We start from the raw sequence: 12908 nt of genomic DNA, 5'->3' as shown, positions 1-12908 counted from the left end.
AGTACTTTGTACGCTGCACCGTGTACCCACGAGTTGAATTCAACAGCTAGTCTGTCCCCCTAGATCATGTGACCTTTAGGCCAGAGCACAGAACTCGCTCAGTAGTTGTACCTGTTCAGACTCAAATTCTGGGACATCTCCCCAACTTTCAGGGACATGCACTACTTTGTCTTCGAGTCCATGCTCCTGTTTACCTATGCAGTCCATAGATGTGGACTAATGTATGAGAAAGCATTTGTATTCAGTTGGAACAGACTCTTGGCTGTCTACTGCTTTACCTTAAACTCAATTTAACATGCCCGCCCGTCAACGGATGCTACTCTCCTAGCTAGACTTGACTTGACTCCGCCCTACGTCAGTGGTTGGGTCGACCTCTACCCATGGAGAGAGTAGGGGGACGCAGCCCCCCCCCCCCCCCCCCCCCCCCTTTGCTCGGTAATTGATGCAAATGATAAAAGATGGCGGCGGCAGCCATGCAACGCTGCCGGTTTAATAAAGCTTGTTAAGCGCGGCGAGGGAAACGAATGGGCCGAATTACCGGAGCGGTTATTGGGAACGTGTCGTCTCTCGTTAGGGTCGGGAACAACTCACTCACCAGCGGCTTGCGTGGCCACGACGCCCTCCCCACCCTCTCCTAGTACGGGAATGGGCTAATGGTTCTGGGAGGCGGAACTAGTCTACGAAGGGGAAGGGTACATGGGGTGCCCTCCCCTACCCCCCATGTCTTAATTTTTCTAATAACCCTCAATGTGATGCTCAATCTGCCTCCTTCACATGGCATTAGGCGGGGTCTCTGTCATGGAATTGGATTAGGGCTTGTTATAGCAACCAATTCCATGTGGCCGAGGAAAAATAGGGGGTGCAATTTAATAACCATTATCATCAATACAAGTGACTGAGTCCATATTACAGCATTGGCGGAGATGTATAGAGTCAAAGTGAGAATGGGACTGTGCAGGGACATCTAAATCCGAAGTGCTTCTCCCATAGAGATCGTGAATTGTCATTCCGGTAAAGAATTATTCTCTTTAATACGATGTTTTATCTTGCCCGTTAATGGGGTTTGCATTGGACGTATGCATATTGGTTGGGGTTTCCACTATCCATCCATTCATACGTGTCCGTATTGTAAAAAAAAAATATATAAAAAAGTTTTTTAAGATAATAATCTGTGAAGATTTTTTTTTTTTTTACTATAAATCGATGCATTTTAAAGACCCAGTAAAAGTTGAAAAGTGAACTGAAATTTCAGTTTTCAGAAACACAACCCGCAATAACTGGTCCCCCGATATCAAAGCCGTGAGAATAGTCTTCGCTGGTGCCCGGAACACCACGATGCAGGATGGGATCTCTGCTCCCTGTGGAAATGGTGACCGTCGCGTGATTGACAGCCGAGGTTCAGCTCATCGCCCTTTGCCTGCACTCCCTCACATTCAGCTCTGTGATTGACAGCTGACACATCTGTCATAGACCAGCATAGAGAGAGTGTGTGTGTGTGCAGGTGTGTGTGCGCCTTTTCAGCAAGGCGGCATATCACGCTGTGTGTGTGCCTACTCTATTTTCTACTGCCTTCATGAAGAGCATCAAAGTGCAATTGTCATTCAAGCAAATGGCTCGCCTGATAACCAAATGAAGAGGGCTAACAAAAGGCAGAGGGAAGGACACAGTACAGTACCTGCAATGTAAACAAAAAAAACCTGTCATCAATGGTGGCATTGAAAGAGCTTGAGATGTCCCCATTCCATCAAGTCTTCTTGCATAGGCAGTATTAGATGCTATTTTTATGGCCATCGACTTGATACATAGATGATAATAAAACAATAATGAACCCTACGGGCTTTTTAAATAAGTCTTACATCAGCCTAATGAATTCTCACACTAAATATCTTCTCTTATTATGACTTATTTTGTATTATTTGGCACAGTGTTAGTTATTAAAGTGTTCATCAAAGGGGGCAGGCAAATGACTTACTGTGCTGCAAAACAAAATGAAAGGATGGCAATAAAAGTCAAATGCTTCCTCGTCATCGCTTTGTGTTAATTGGATAAGAAAAGCAATGTCACTCTTAACCCACAACAATCCATCTTGTAGTCATAGCTCTTCTCCTGGCCACTTAAAAGTCCTTATTTGGACTTTGTCTACCGCGTCATGTTATACTAGGTCTATATTGTATCTATAAATGTATCTATTCTCACTCTCATTCCTGTGTCCCTTCCTCTCCCTAGGTGTCTCGGGGGAGAAGGTTGAGATCGACCCGGTCACCAACCAGAAGACGAGCACCAAGTTCTGGATCCGACAGAAGCCCATCTCCATCGACTCAGACCACCTCTGTGCCTGTGATCTCGTGGAGGAGAGGAGCCCCAGTAAGTTGCATTGCTACTTCCGTCTTTATGCACGGCATCGTAGCGTATCTGTGCTAATCTACAGCCGTCGTAGCATCGTAGAGTATCTATGCTAATCTACAGCCATTGTAGCAGTTTAGCGGATCTATGCTTATCTACAGCCATTGTAGCGGATCTATGCTAATCTACAGCCATCCACTCCTGCCTTTCGTAACACCCCCTCCCCCTTTACCCCCTCAACCCCCCTGAGCTGCTCTCTGAAAACTTCCACCACAGACCTTCCTTCAGATCGTTCTCCGCTGTGGGTAAAACCCGGCGCAACCCCAAGAGACCCTAAACTGCTATCACTGAACCCTTATATTATTGGACAGAAGAAAGGTGGTCGAGGCAAGATTGTGGGATGGTGGGAACAGATGGGCCTATTGAGTCAGGATGGGGGCGTGCGAGATCAAGATATGGGGATGGTGTGCATCACCTGATAATTGTGGCTCTCTCAGGAGGGAGATCCACTGTGTGACATCCGATGCTTTAGAGCGAGTCTAACAGTAAATGGGGAAATGGTTATTTTTACCCTCATTACGAGATGGCATTTAACTACCAAATGAAAGCTGACAAAAATGCCAAAGGTTGGTCACTCGACCACAGTTCATCCACCACATACATAAGCCGCTCACTCACCTCTCAGAGCAATAGATCTCCTAGCATGCAGGCTATTATCCTTATCCCTCTTCCCCACTCAGGAACCATCCAGCTCACCCTATGGACCTGAACCAGTACCCCCCTCCTCCCACCAATACCCCTCTCTCTTATCCCTCCTGTGTCCATCAATATTAGCCGCTCATTGGCCCATTCCAACCCAGATCCCCCTCCTGTAAGGGCTCATTCCTCTGCGTCACTGGGGCTGAACACTTGGTTGACCTGGTAATTGGCACTGCCCCCCCGCCCCATTTCCCTCTCTTCTTCCTCTCTCTCTCCCTCTCTCTCCACCCATCGAGCGGTTCTACATGACTAGGTAAAGAAGACGGCACGAAGATTAATGAAGGCCAGCTAATGTAGGAGTGGACGGGGGGGGGGGGGGGGCAAAGAGGGAGGAACAGAGGGATGCTGCTTTCCGACGCTTCCACTAAGGGCAAAGTTAAGAGTCGTCGCAGTTTATTTCTTTCGTCGAGCTAGCTGGAGTGGCACGGATTGGTTTTCTGCTGTTGTTTGAACTGCCGTGTCGCTGCCATGAGACCCTAACGGGAGGCAATGTGTTCTTAGGGGGGGCTCTGAAAGGACTAGTTGCTATTCCAAACTCCCAGATTCAGGTATCTACTTAGCGAAAGCCAAGGTCACACACAATTTCACAGTGTATCCAGTTGGCATTTCGATAGGTTGAAAGTGAACGTGAAACAGGCCTTGACACCAGAAACATTCAAAACTGGTCATGGATTAAAAAAAAACGTTCTAACCCGAAAACCTCAAATTGCCAAAGTTGAATGTTTGTGTGTGGTAATTCAGCTCAAGTATCTGATTGACAGCATTTACCTCACAATAATGCAGTTGAACGTTTGTTTGGGTGGGGTCGTAGCACACGTCAGGACATATTTATGTCCATGACGTATTGCTTCAATAGGCCTGTGTGTGTGTGTGTGTTATATAAATAAGAGAGAGACTAAAAGAGGAGAGCGAGGATGAGAACATCGACCGGTGTGGACATTTGTCTTAATTTGAAATGGGGAGCGCAGGAGTGTGTAAATGATTACGATGAAACTTGAACTTGAGGGTAAGCGTCCACTGTCACATCAGCAAGTGTGGGGGGGGGGGGGGGGGGGGGGAAGAGTGGAGTTATTGAATTTAAATAGGAAGCATGTGTGGCAGCGAAAGGCCCAACCGTCTCGTATTTTCCAATAATCAGTATCATACCCGACCACTGCTCCGGTTGGTGTATTTTAATCACCAAACAAGCAGTCATGCCACCCCCTACAGGTTTTCCCACTCAATCAATTTCAGCAAACCTAACCCTCACCCCCGCATCCCCCCCCCCAAAAATAAAAAAAACATTTTTCAGTTTTGTTTTTTTAATGGACCCTTTGGCACTTGACAAGGATATCTACACTGCAGGGGAGGTGTCGTAATTCTGCGGTGACGATGCGTTTTACATTTAGTTTTTTCACTTAAAGGACGTTGGTGTCTTTTTGAATGGCAATGGATCGGTTTTAAACAATCTTTAATTCCACATAGTTTTTATTATGAATGCTTTGGCACTCTGGGAATGTTTCGCCCAATGCCCCCCTTGCATTATGTAAGAGCAGTTAAAGTGAGCGCGAAAAAGTACGTGTCGTCAAAAGCTTTCACCCACTTTGAAAGAAGAATTGCGACAGCAACGCCACCCAATTAAACAGCCATGCCGTAGCTCACCTCATCCAGACGTTCATCCGTGGACCTATCAAAAGAGCTTCCTCCTCGCTACTATATTGAAGATTCTGTCTCATTTGATCCTACGCTCATCCTGTTGGCTGGTCTCTCCTCGGCTTTGAGTGGATATGACACTTACATGGCTTGCCTTTCAAATCAGACAATGGCGTGATTGATGAGGTGCAGACGGCAAGGGGGGGGGGGGTCGCGATCGCCACGTCGGAAAGAGGTGCTCATCGCCCCTCTGATCTATTCATCAAGCGCTCCCAAAACATTTTTTAAAGGCTTGACGCCACTAGGGACCCCTCTCTAAGGATTGGGGGAGGGAGAGATGGTTGAAAGAGCCTGGGTCTTAGTAGATATATCAAGTCGTTTTAAAGAGGTTGCGGTCTCGATTTGTGTTTTCCTACCAGAACCTTTCAAAGGGGGACCTCTTTGGGTGGTGGATGGTGGCGGGGGGTGGGGAGGGCTACCCTGTGGTTCTCACACAGTACTGATTAGTATTTTTTATAGAAGCACCGCTTGGCATTGTATGATGGGGGTTTCTTTCTAAATAGAGTAGCCACTGCACTTTGATACAGATATTGTTCCGTGCTCCACAATGTTGAGTTTAAGATCACTTTTAACTGGTAGTGATGAGATGGGGTAGCTGAGTGTGAGAGATCTTTTTTTTTGTGTGTGTGTGTGTGTAAATCCCCTAGTGACTTTCCCCCAGCCCACACAAGTACAAATGAACAAAAGCTCAGCCGCAGAAAAGGACTAATGAAGGAGAGGAGGATGGGAAGGAGGAGCCGAGGTGTCAGGGTGCACCTCGCCACCACCATTTTACACACCACTGCGTCAGTTATGGCTTTCAGCACCACTCTTTGGAAAAGTATCTCTATTCTTACCCCCCTAATGAAGGGGGATACATAAGAGCCGGTGTCAGAGTTAATGAGGGCCTGCTCCTCTCCGCAGACGCGCTCTCCGAGTGCCGCGCTCAGGCAAAGACAGCCACAACGCTCCTCCTCCATTGTCTCCCCACTTTCCTCCACTTTTGAGTGGAACCTTTGTTCCACATCACCGGCTTGGTAGAATAGCTTCTTCGCCGGAACCTGAATCGTCGTCGTCCTCCTCGTCGTCCTTTTTTTTTCTTTTTTTTTTTTTTCTACTAAGGTGGATATTTAGAGATGGCCTTGTTGTGTGAATACAATGGCGCGAACACCGGGTCGTGTCGAAGGCTAGCAGAGCGTGAACTCGACATGTGTTTCTGCAGAGCCAATGGCATTGAAATGATACCAATGTATCCGACGGCAAACGGACACGTTTTGAAACTTCATCGACACCCTCTTTTTTTGTTTTTATTTTAATGTCTTGTTGGAATGTAATGTCTGTGTGTATGTAGTTTGAAATAAATTGCGAGAGTTAAATTCGTTCCACTTGCTTCTAAAAAGGGGTATTTACTTTTTGAAATGAATGCAAGCACTCTAAAAGCATCCTACGTTGATGTTTGTTCAGTGAGACAAGAAAGTGGCAAGATGATCATTGTGATATCAACTGAGGCTCTTGCAATCATGATCAATGTTAATGGTGTTTTCGATCATTGCGCCATATAGCTACGTAGAGATTGTGGCATCCAGCTACTTTAATGATGAAAATAAGGTTTTTGGTATAAAAACAACTAAAAGATTAATTGCTTAAAAGCTATTTTCTGTTGAGAATCCATTAGCTGGAACAATTTTTCTACCCAGCTTTGACATATTGTCTTTGCATGAATTTTTATTGCCCTAATGCATGATTCTAGGGCCCTGTACCACATCAACTATACCCCTTTTTGAAGAACTATGCGAGTTGGAAAATAAATTAATACTGGCCACTTAAATCTCCTGTAATTGATTGTGGCCAATTGGCTAGACTCTAGGATGTATGGGGGAGGGAATACTTTGGGGAATTTGAACATTTGCATATGTTAGCCTTCACTCTCTTATTGAGCCCCCTGGTTGATTTACACCAGAGTGCAATGCATTAACAGTAATGAATGGCTTGTCCGGAGCACAAGGTTAGACATGAAATATGAAATGGGTATAGCAAAAGAAGCCAGAGGAGAAGAGGCTTATAGACAAGGGGAGAAAAGAGAGATGAGAAAAGTAGCAAAGCGAAGACTTAACATAATTTAGTCCTTCACAGTTGCTGCACAAGGGCAAGGATCTTAGGATAACGTTGATAAAATGTCTGTATTTTACAGGTTTTGAGGCGTTCTCGACTCCTTCCCTCCCAGGGGCAGTTGCTCTTTAATGAACTCAGCCCGTCACCTCATTCGGTTATAACGTAACATGAATGCATTAACATACTAATGGTGCCTTCAATTAAAGTCTCCCCTTACTCCTGGATTGGAAAACCTGTCTCTTGCGTCAAAAGGTTTTTCATGTGCTAAACGGTTTTGGGGGTTTTTCCGCTCTTCGTTTTTTGCTCTCTTAAGTTCCTCATGGATGGTGACCTAACCTCATGGGTGTTGTTGGTCTAGCACATAATATTACATAATAGCATTAATCCTGCATGGTAGGAAATTTGTGCAGGGAGTGAGAAAGTCCGGACAATAATATAGCGTGCTGCACTCTAGACTTTGATAGTCTAGTAGTTTTCAACTACTTATTTTCCATTCATTTATTCGCACTGTATTTTATAACCACTCCCGACAGCTGATACACCAACTCAGTGTTACTAGCTGCCACAGCCTTGACCATGCTGAGCATACATTATTTATTTATTGGTCATTTTATTTTTTTATGGATTCTTATCTGGTGACTAAAAACCTATTCCTCTTTGTCTTTCAGGTCATGCAATATTCAAGCTGACTTATCTCAGTAGCCACGACTACAGGCCCCTGTACTTTGAGTCCGATGCTGCTACCGTCAATGAAATCGTGCTCAAGGTGAGAAAAGATGGGGGTCGTAAAATAAGGGTGGGTGGGAGTTTCAAAGTAAACGTAAGAGAAACGTGTTTCCATACGCATGTCACAAGAGCAAATCTGGTCTGTAACGGTCATTTACCATCCTGTCGATATATATTGACAGTTTGGTTCTTATTATGCAGTCCTTTATGTACCCTTAGGGTTGGAAACCTAATTGTGTTCTGTCTCAAAGATAGGTATAATTTCCTATTAAAAATGTAGATTGAGGCTGCAAGGCATTTCTACTAACTTGTACGATAATTCGACTAGCAATTAGAATATGGAAGATAATGATGTGTTCTTTAATGAGTATTAATGATTATTAATTATTATGACTTTTAGGGGAGTTTTGAGATGACAACCCTTCGGAGTAGAACATGTGACTGTCTGGTGAAGGGCAGGGCAGGTGGGGTGAAGGTTGCAGGTAATTGAGAGGACGCTGCTACCTGGCTCCCTGGGGGCCCTGGGGACAAGGCTTTAAGTAGCATGTCATCGACGAGAGCTGTTCTGTCGAGCCGTGTCACCAGGCTTGGCAGGTGTGACCCATGAGCTGGCGCTTTAATAAGTTCCTCCCCTGACGATTCCATCGCTCGGAACTCTCCTAAGAATGGGAATTGACCCCCAGGGGTACCTCCTCAGAGTGCGACCACAAATTGCGGAGAATAATGATTTCATTACTTGGAAGTTCCAGTGGCATCTTCTTGGGGTCATGACATGAGGACATCAAAAGGGAGAGGGGGGGGGGGGGTATTTACAGTACATCTTAAGAGGCATGTATCCAAAACAACATCTAGACACTGTAAATGGCACCGTTGTTTCTCCAAAAGTATCTTTTTCTATACGTCCCTTGTTCGAGTGGACTTTTTCTCCTCCTTTCCCACCATCATAAAAGACAAGTCACACAAATCACTGGGTCCTCCCTCCTTTAGGGCACATTCTAGCCAGACACCAGACTACATATATTAAACGAGTGGGAGCCATTTGGGTCATAGCACGGGGTGTCATGCGAATGTCCAGGATTTTTTTTTTTTACAAGGCACGACATTATTGACAGTATTTTTACACCGTTGCCTATAAAGCACCGTGGAAGAGCACCGCCGACGTATTCCGCGCGATCATTTCGCTTTTCAAATCGGTCGAGTGACGGCCTTGTCCCTCTCAAGGCCAAAGGCTTTGCCGTTTTATCTCCCGGTCTAGGCGTTAAAACTCCATTAAAATTATCTATGCTATCATCACCTAGGCTCTCCCAGCTCATAATTTTTGCCTTTTTTATGAGCTATCCAGTGGTAGGAGTTATCAGCATATTTCTCGCTAAAGTAACATATGTTCAGATTTAGTGACATCTACTGGATGTGACAAGACGCATCATGGGACTGACACACATGATACCACAGGCGTGGTGTCTCTTCAGAAAGAGATATGGATAATAGGATACAAGTTTATTTTTCATGACATTTATCTAACTATCTGTAAACTTTAAGACTGTTACCCCAAATTTTGACAGTTATTTAATTCAGCTGAGTAAAGGGGATGTACAACTCGAGAGCTAGGGTATTCCATGCAAGTTATGGATTTTGGAGGATGGGGAGGGGGGGGGGGCTTGTTGGTGGTAAATCTAATGCTTATGTCAATGAGTTCTACATCCAAATGACTATCTTGTTCTCAGGTCAACTACATCCTGGAGTCGCGGGCGAGCACGTCACGGGCGGACTACTTTGCCCAGAAGCAACGGAAGCTGAGCCGGCGCACTAGCTTCAGCTTTCAGAAAGAGAAGAAGTCTGGCCAGTAGACAGAGAGAGAGACGTACAAATCATTTCGATGTCCGTCTTATCGGTCTGAGCCAGGGACAGGGCGATGGACACGTGAACAGGGCCTGACGAACTGGCACAGAAGAAGAAACGGGTCCGAAGGGAGAGAGAGAGATGGAGACTTAAAAGAGGAAGTTGGAGAGTTGTGAGGGAAGGGCGCAAAGAACATGTCGCGGAAGAGAGAGGGCGTAAAACAAAAGACACATACAAAGGGCTTCCTGTACTCCCTCCTCATATAAAGGTCTCCATTCGGCAGCCATATCAGAAAAGGCTCATCATAGAAAGGCTCTTTACAGGCGTTTGTCTCTTTAAAGAATGTCCAAATCAAATGTTACAAAGACACAAAGCAGGTCTTATTTCGAACTGTTTTGAATGAGACGAAGCTTTAACCCTCAAACACATACTGTATATTGGAGGTGGGGATTAAGACGGAAAATGTAGTGTCAATGTCAGAATTATTATATGAAACCATGTTTATCCACTGCCGATGAATCAAATCGACACATCGCTCTCAGATGCATAGAGTTGGCTGGTGACAAACATCTTTAGCCACTAGGAAGATGAGACAAAGCATTTGGAATTCCCTGCTTCTGCCCTGATATATGTACCCAAATGTTAACTTTATCAGACTATTGGTCCACATTTACATGTTAAGGGACATCCTTGCATTTTTATTTGTATATAGCAAATTGATTCAGGGTTTAAATCATTATGACAACTGCTTTGGCCATATTACTTCAGTGCCTGAAACCATTCTATAAGGGAGTGGGGGGAGTCATACTATTGTCAGTTCTGCTAAGGTATCATGATGATTTTTAATAAAATGGCTAGAAAAAAGGTATTACAATACCTTTTAAATGAAAGGAATCCCTCCAACATTACTCTTCAACAGCAAGGGTAGAGTACAGAGATACATTCAGAGGGGTACGACCATCAAAGATTTTTATGATTTGAAACCGAGACAAAAACAAATGAAATTATTACCTGTACTTTTTACTGTGACCTATAAATGTTTATGCATTTTATCTATGGACTGTAAGCTAATGAATTAAGCACTGTCTGTTAAACAGATCCTAATGTTTGTTCAGACTGTCTCGGCAGTTAGGGAATGTATGACATTTTTACAACATTTTGTGGATGTTGTTAATACAATGACATTATATGAATTCAGTTCATATTTGCGTCAGTTGTTTTTTTTTCTCGGAATTGAGATGTGAAGTTGTCATAAGTGGTTTAAGTATCCAATTCACATGGGAAACCATCCCATTTGGACAGGACTGTCCTACTACTCAGGTATGTAGGTTGTACGCAAACAACTGAAATCATTATATTTGTTTGCCACTGTAGAGAGAGATGCACACTGTATCCTTATATGCCTCTTAACATGTCTTATACATATAAACCACAGTGCCCTCACAACTTGTCATCCACACATCATATACAACCAGTAACCAAGTAGCAATCCTCTTTTGCCTTTGAGTCCTCCCCCCAAAAATAATAATCTGAAGCAGAACGGGCTGTTGAGTCATTTCCAGGTGTGGACTCTTCTCGTCGTTGCTCTCAGCAGTGTGGCAGAAAAGTGATGCTTAATGAATAGGACTCCTGGGGGCTCTAACACATGAACCGGCCTGTCAGTTCTCACCCGGGGAAATAAGCGGGACGAGGGCGATGATGTAGTGGCTCCAGAAGTGACTGTGACAGTAGCTCTGTCCTCCGTCCCTCCCTCACCATCGCCCTGGTTACCTCCCCAAACTTGATGAAGTTGCATTTTGTACGACTGACTTACGAATCTTGAGGTTTGGAGACTGTCAAGTCTTGGAGGAGATGGTACTGTACTGGTGTTTTGTTCTGGGTTTTTTCTTGAAGATGTTTAGGTGCTTGACGGCATTAAGCAAACTGAGTTTACAAGCTTGGGCAACGCATATGTTCCCGAAGAGTAAAGTCCGTAAAGATTACTTAAATCCACAAATGTAACTTTTGTTCTTTAAACGAAGTTACTTAATTTAGCTATACTAAAGTCAAAAATAGCTACTGTCCTTGTGCCAGAACGTGGTTGTTGTTATTGCTGTTGTTTGTTTGGAGATAGATGCTCTGTGTGCTTGTCAGACCCTACCCAGGGGGCAAGTGTGGGTGTCTGGGTCACAGCTGGGGCTCCTTGGGTCCCTTAAGGAGGTCCGCACTGTCCAGCTGGAAGTCTTACACACACACATACACACACGCCAACCGACCAATGGAAAAACATAAACAGCAATGCACATCTCTGGCTATATCTCTTTGAACACATGTTGAATTTAAAGATGTACAAATTCTAGTATTCACGTTATTATGAGTAGCCTTGTTTTTGTCTTGTTTTTTGTGTTTTTGGCTGTCTGTAAATGCACTCAACTGTCCGCGTCTCTTTGAATGTCAGGTTGTGTATCCTTATGCAAAAAGTGTTTTTCTCGTGCGGACCTGGATTACCAGCCAACTCCACATCCCACCTCAGGCTCTTTCTCGGGTCATGCTAGTCATGCTAATCCCTCATGTCACTCTGATAAGATTACCCCCATGTAATGGGTCTTAGGCCAGAGGGCGGGCAAATGCTACAGAGACTGCCAAATCATCATCACACCTCGCCACAGAGGCTACTGTGAAAAGCAGGGGGATGAAAACTGTCCATTTTTGGGAGGGGAGGGGGGGGGGGGGGGTTGTGTGTGTCGGACTGTGTTTAAACGTGTACATGTTGGTTAGTATGGCTGTAGGTGTTGTAGCTGCTTATCTCAGAGGGTAAGTTATCAAGCATGTTGTTCCTGGGTAAAGGCTCTTGAAAACAAAACAACTATCAGTTGACTACTCAACCCATTCCTATGCTGTCCTTATTATAGGGTAGTTATGAGTAGTGTCAATATTGTCTTGAAGAAGTTGATCATTTAGTTGCTTTGATTAATGATTTTGTCACTTTCATTAGACACTACCATATTGGATTAATCTGTATTCTTAATTAAAAGACTGATTAATGAATGAAGTAGCACGCATAGGACTGCACTTTCCCCTGTGATTATATTGTACGTATTAACATTCCTTTAAAAAATATTTTTGAAAATATGATATCATTGTTTATGTTGTGAACCACAATCCCTTACATCACATAGACATGTCACACACCACCACCAGGCTTTGCTGAGTGTGAGATGATTGTTCAGTGAGCATGCAGCCATGCAGTAGGGAAGCAGTATACATGAAATACCTGTAGGGCAAACCACAGGAGGGACGTCAAGTAAGGAATATATACATTTCTTGCACTATCATGCTTTGCTCACACTTGGACCCTCCCTATTCTTTGTGGGAACTTTTCATGGAGGGCCGTGATCTGATTCAACTGCAACATCCCAAACCAACAGACGCTCAGTCAGGATTCTTGCAGGTTACAGGTTTGAGGTTCTGGTTAGAAA

At 44.3% G+C, this 12908-nt stretch overlaps 1 protein-coding gene across 3 annotated transcripts in view; it reads left to right on the top strand.

The window, feature by feature from the left end:
- The window catches only part of mapkap1 (MAPK associated protein 1), a 38586-nt gene extending 27934 nt beyond the window's left edge, over positions 1-10652 (top strand). For 2 of the 3 annotated variants that reach the window (XM_084694104.1, XM_084694105.1), the window contains 3 exons: positions 2227-2364; positions 7554-7651; positions 9336-10652. In XM_084694104.1, the coding sequence (XP_084550230.1) occupies positions 2227-2364; positions 7554-7651; positions 9336-9458 (359 nt within the window). In that variant the 3' untranslated portion in view covers positions 9459-10652. Of the gene's footprint in view, positions 1-2226; positions 2365-7553; positions 7652-8011; positions 8094-9335 lie in introns of all 3 variants that reach the window. The other variant, XM_084694103.1, reaches the window with a different exon arrangement.
- Positions 10653-12908: the final 2256 nt, after the last annotated feature.

This window comes from Hypomesus nipponensis, chromosome 27 (genome assembly GCF_054491055.1).
Source record: "Hypomesus nipponensis isolate SF chromosome 27, ASM5449105v1, whole genome shotgun sequence".
Lineage (NCBI taxonomy): Eukaryota > Metazoa > Chordata > Actinopteri > Osmeriformes > Osmeridae > Hypomesus > Hypomesus nipponensis.
Note: the sequence above shows the minus strand (reverse complement) of the source record. Positions and strands in the feature narration are given on the sequence as shown.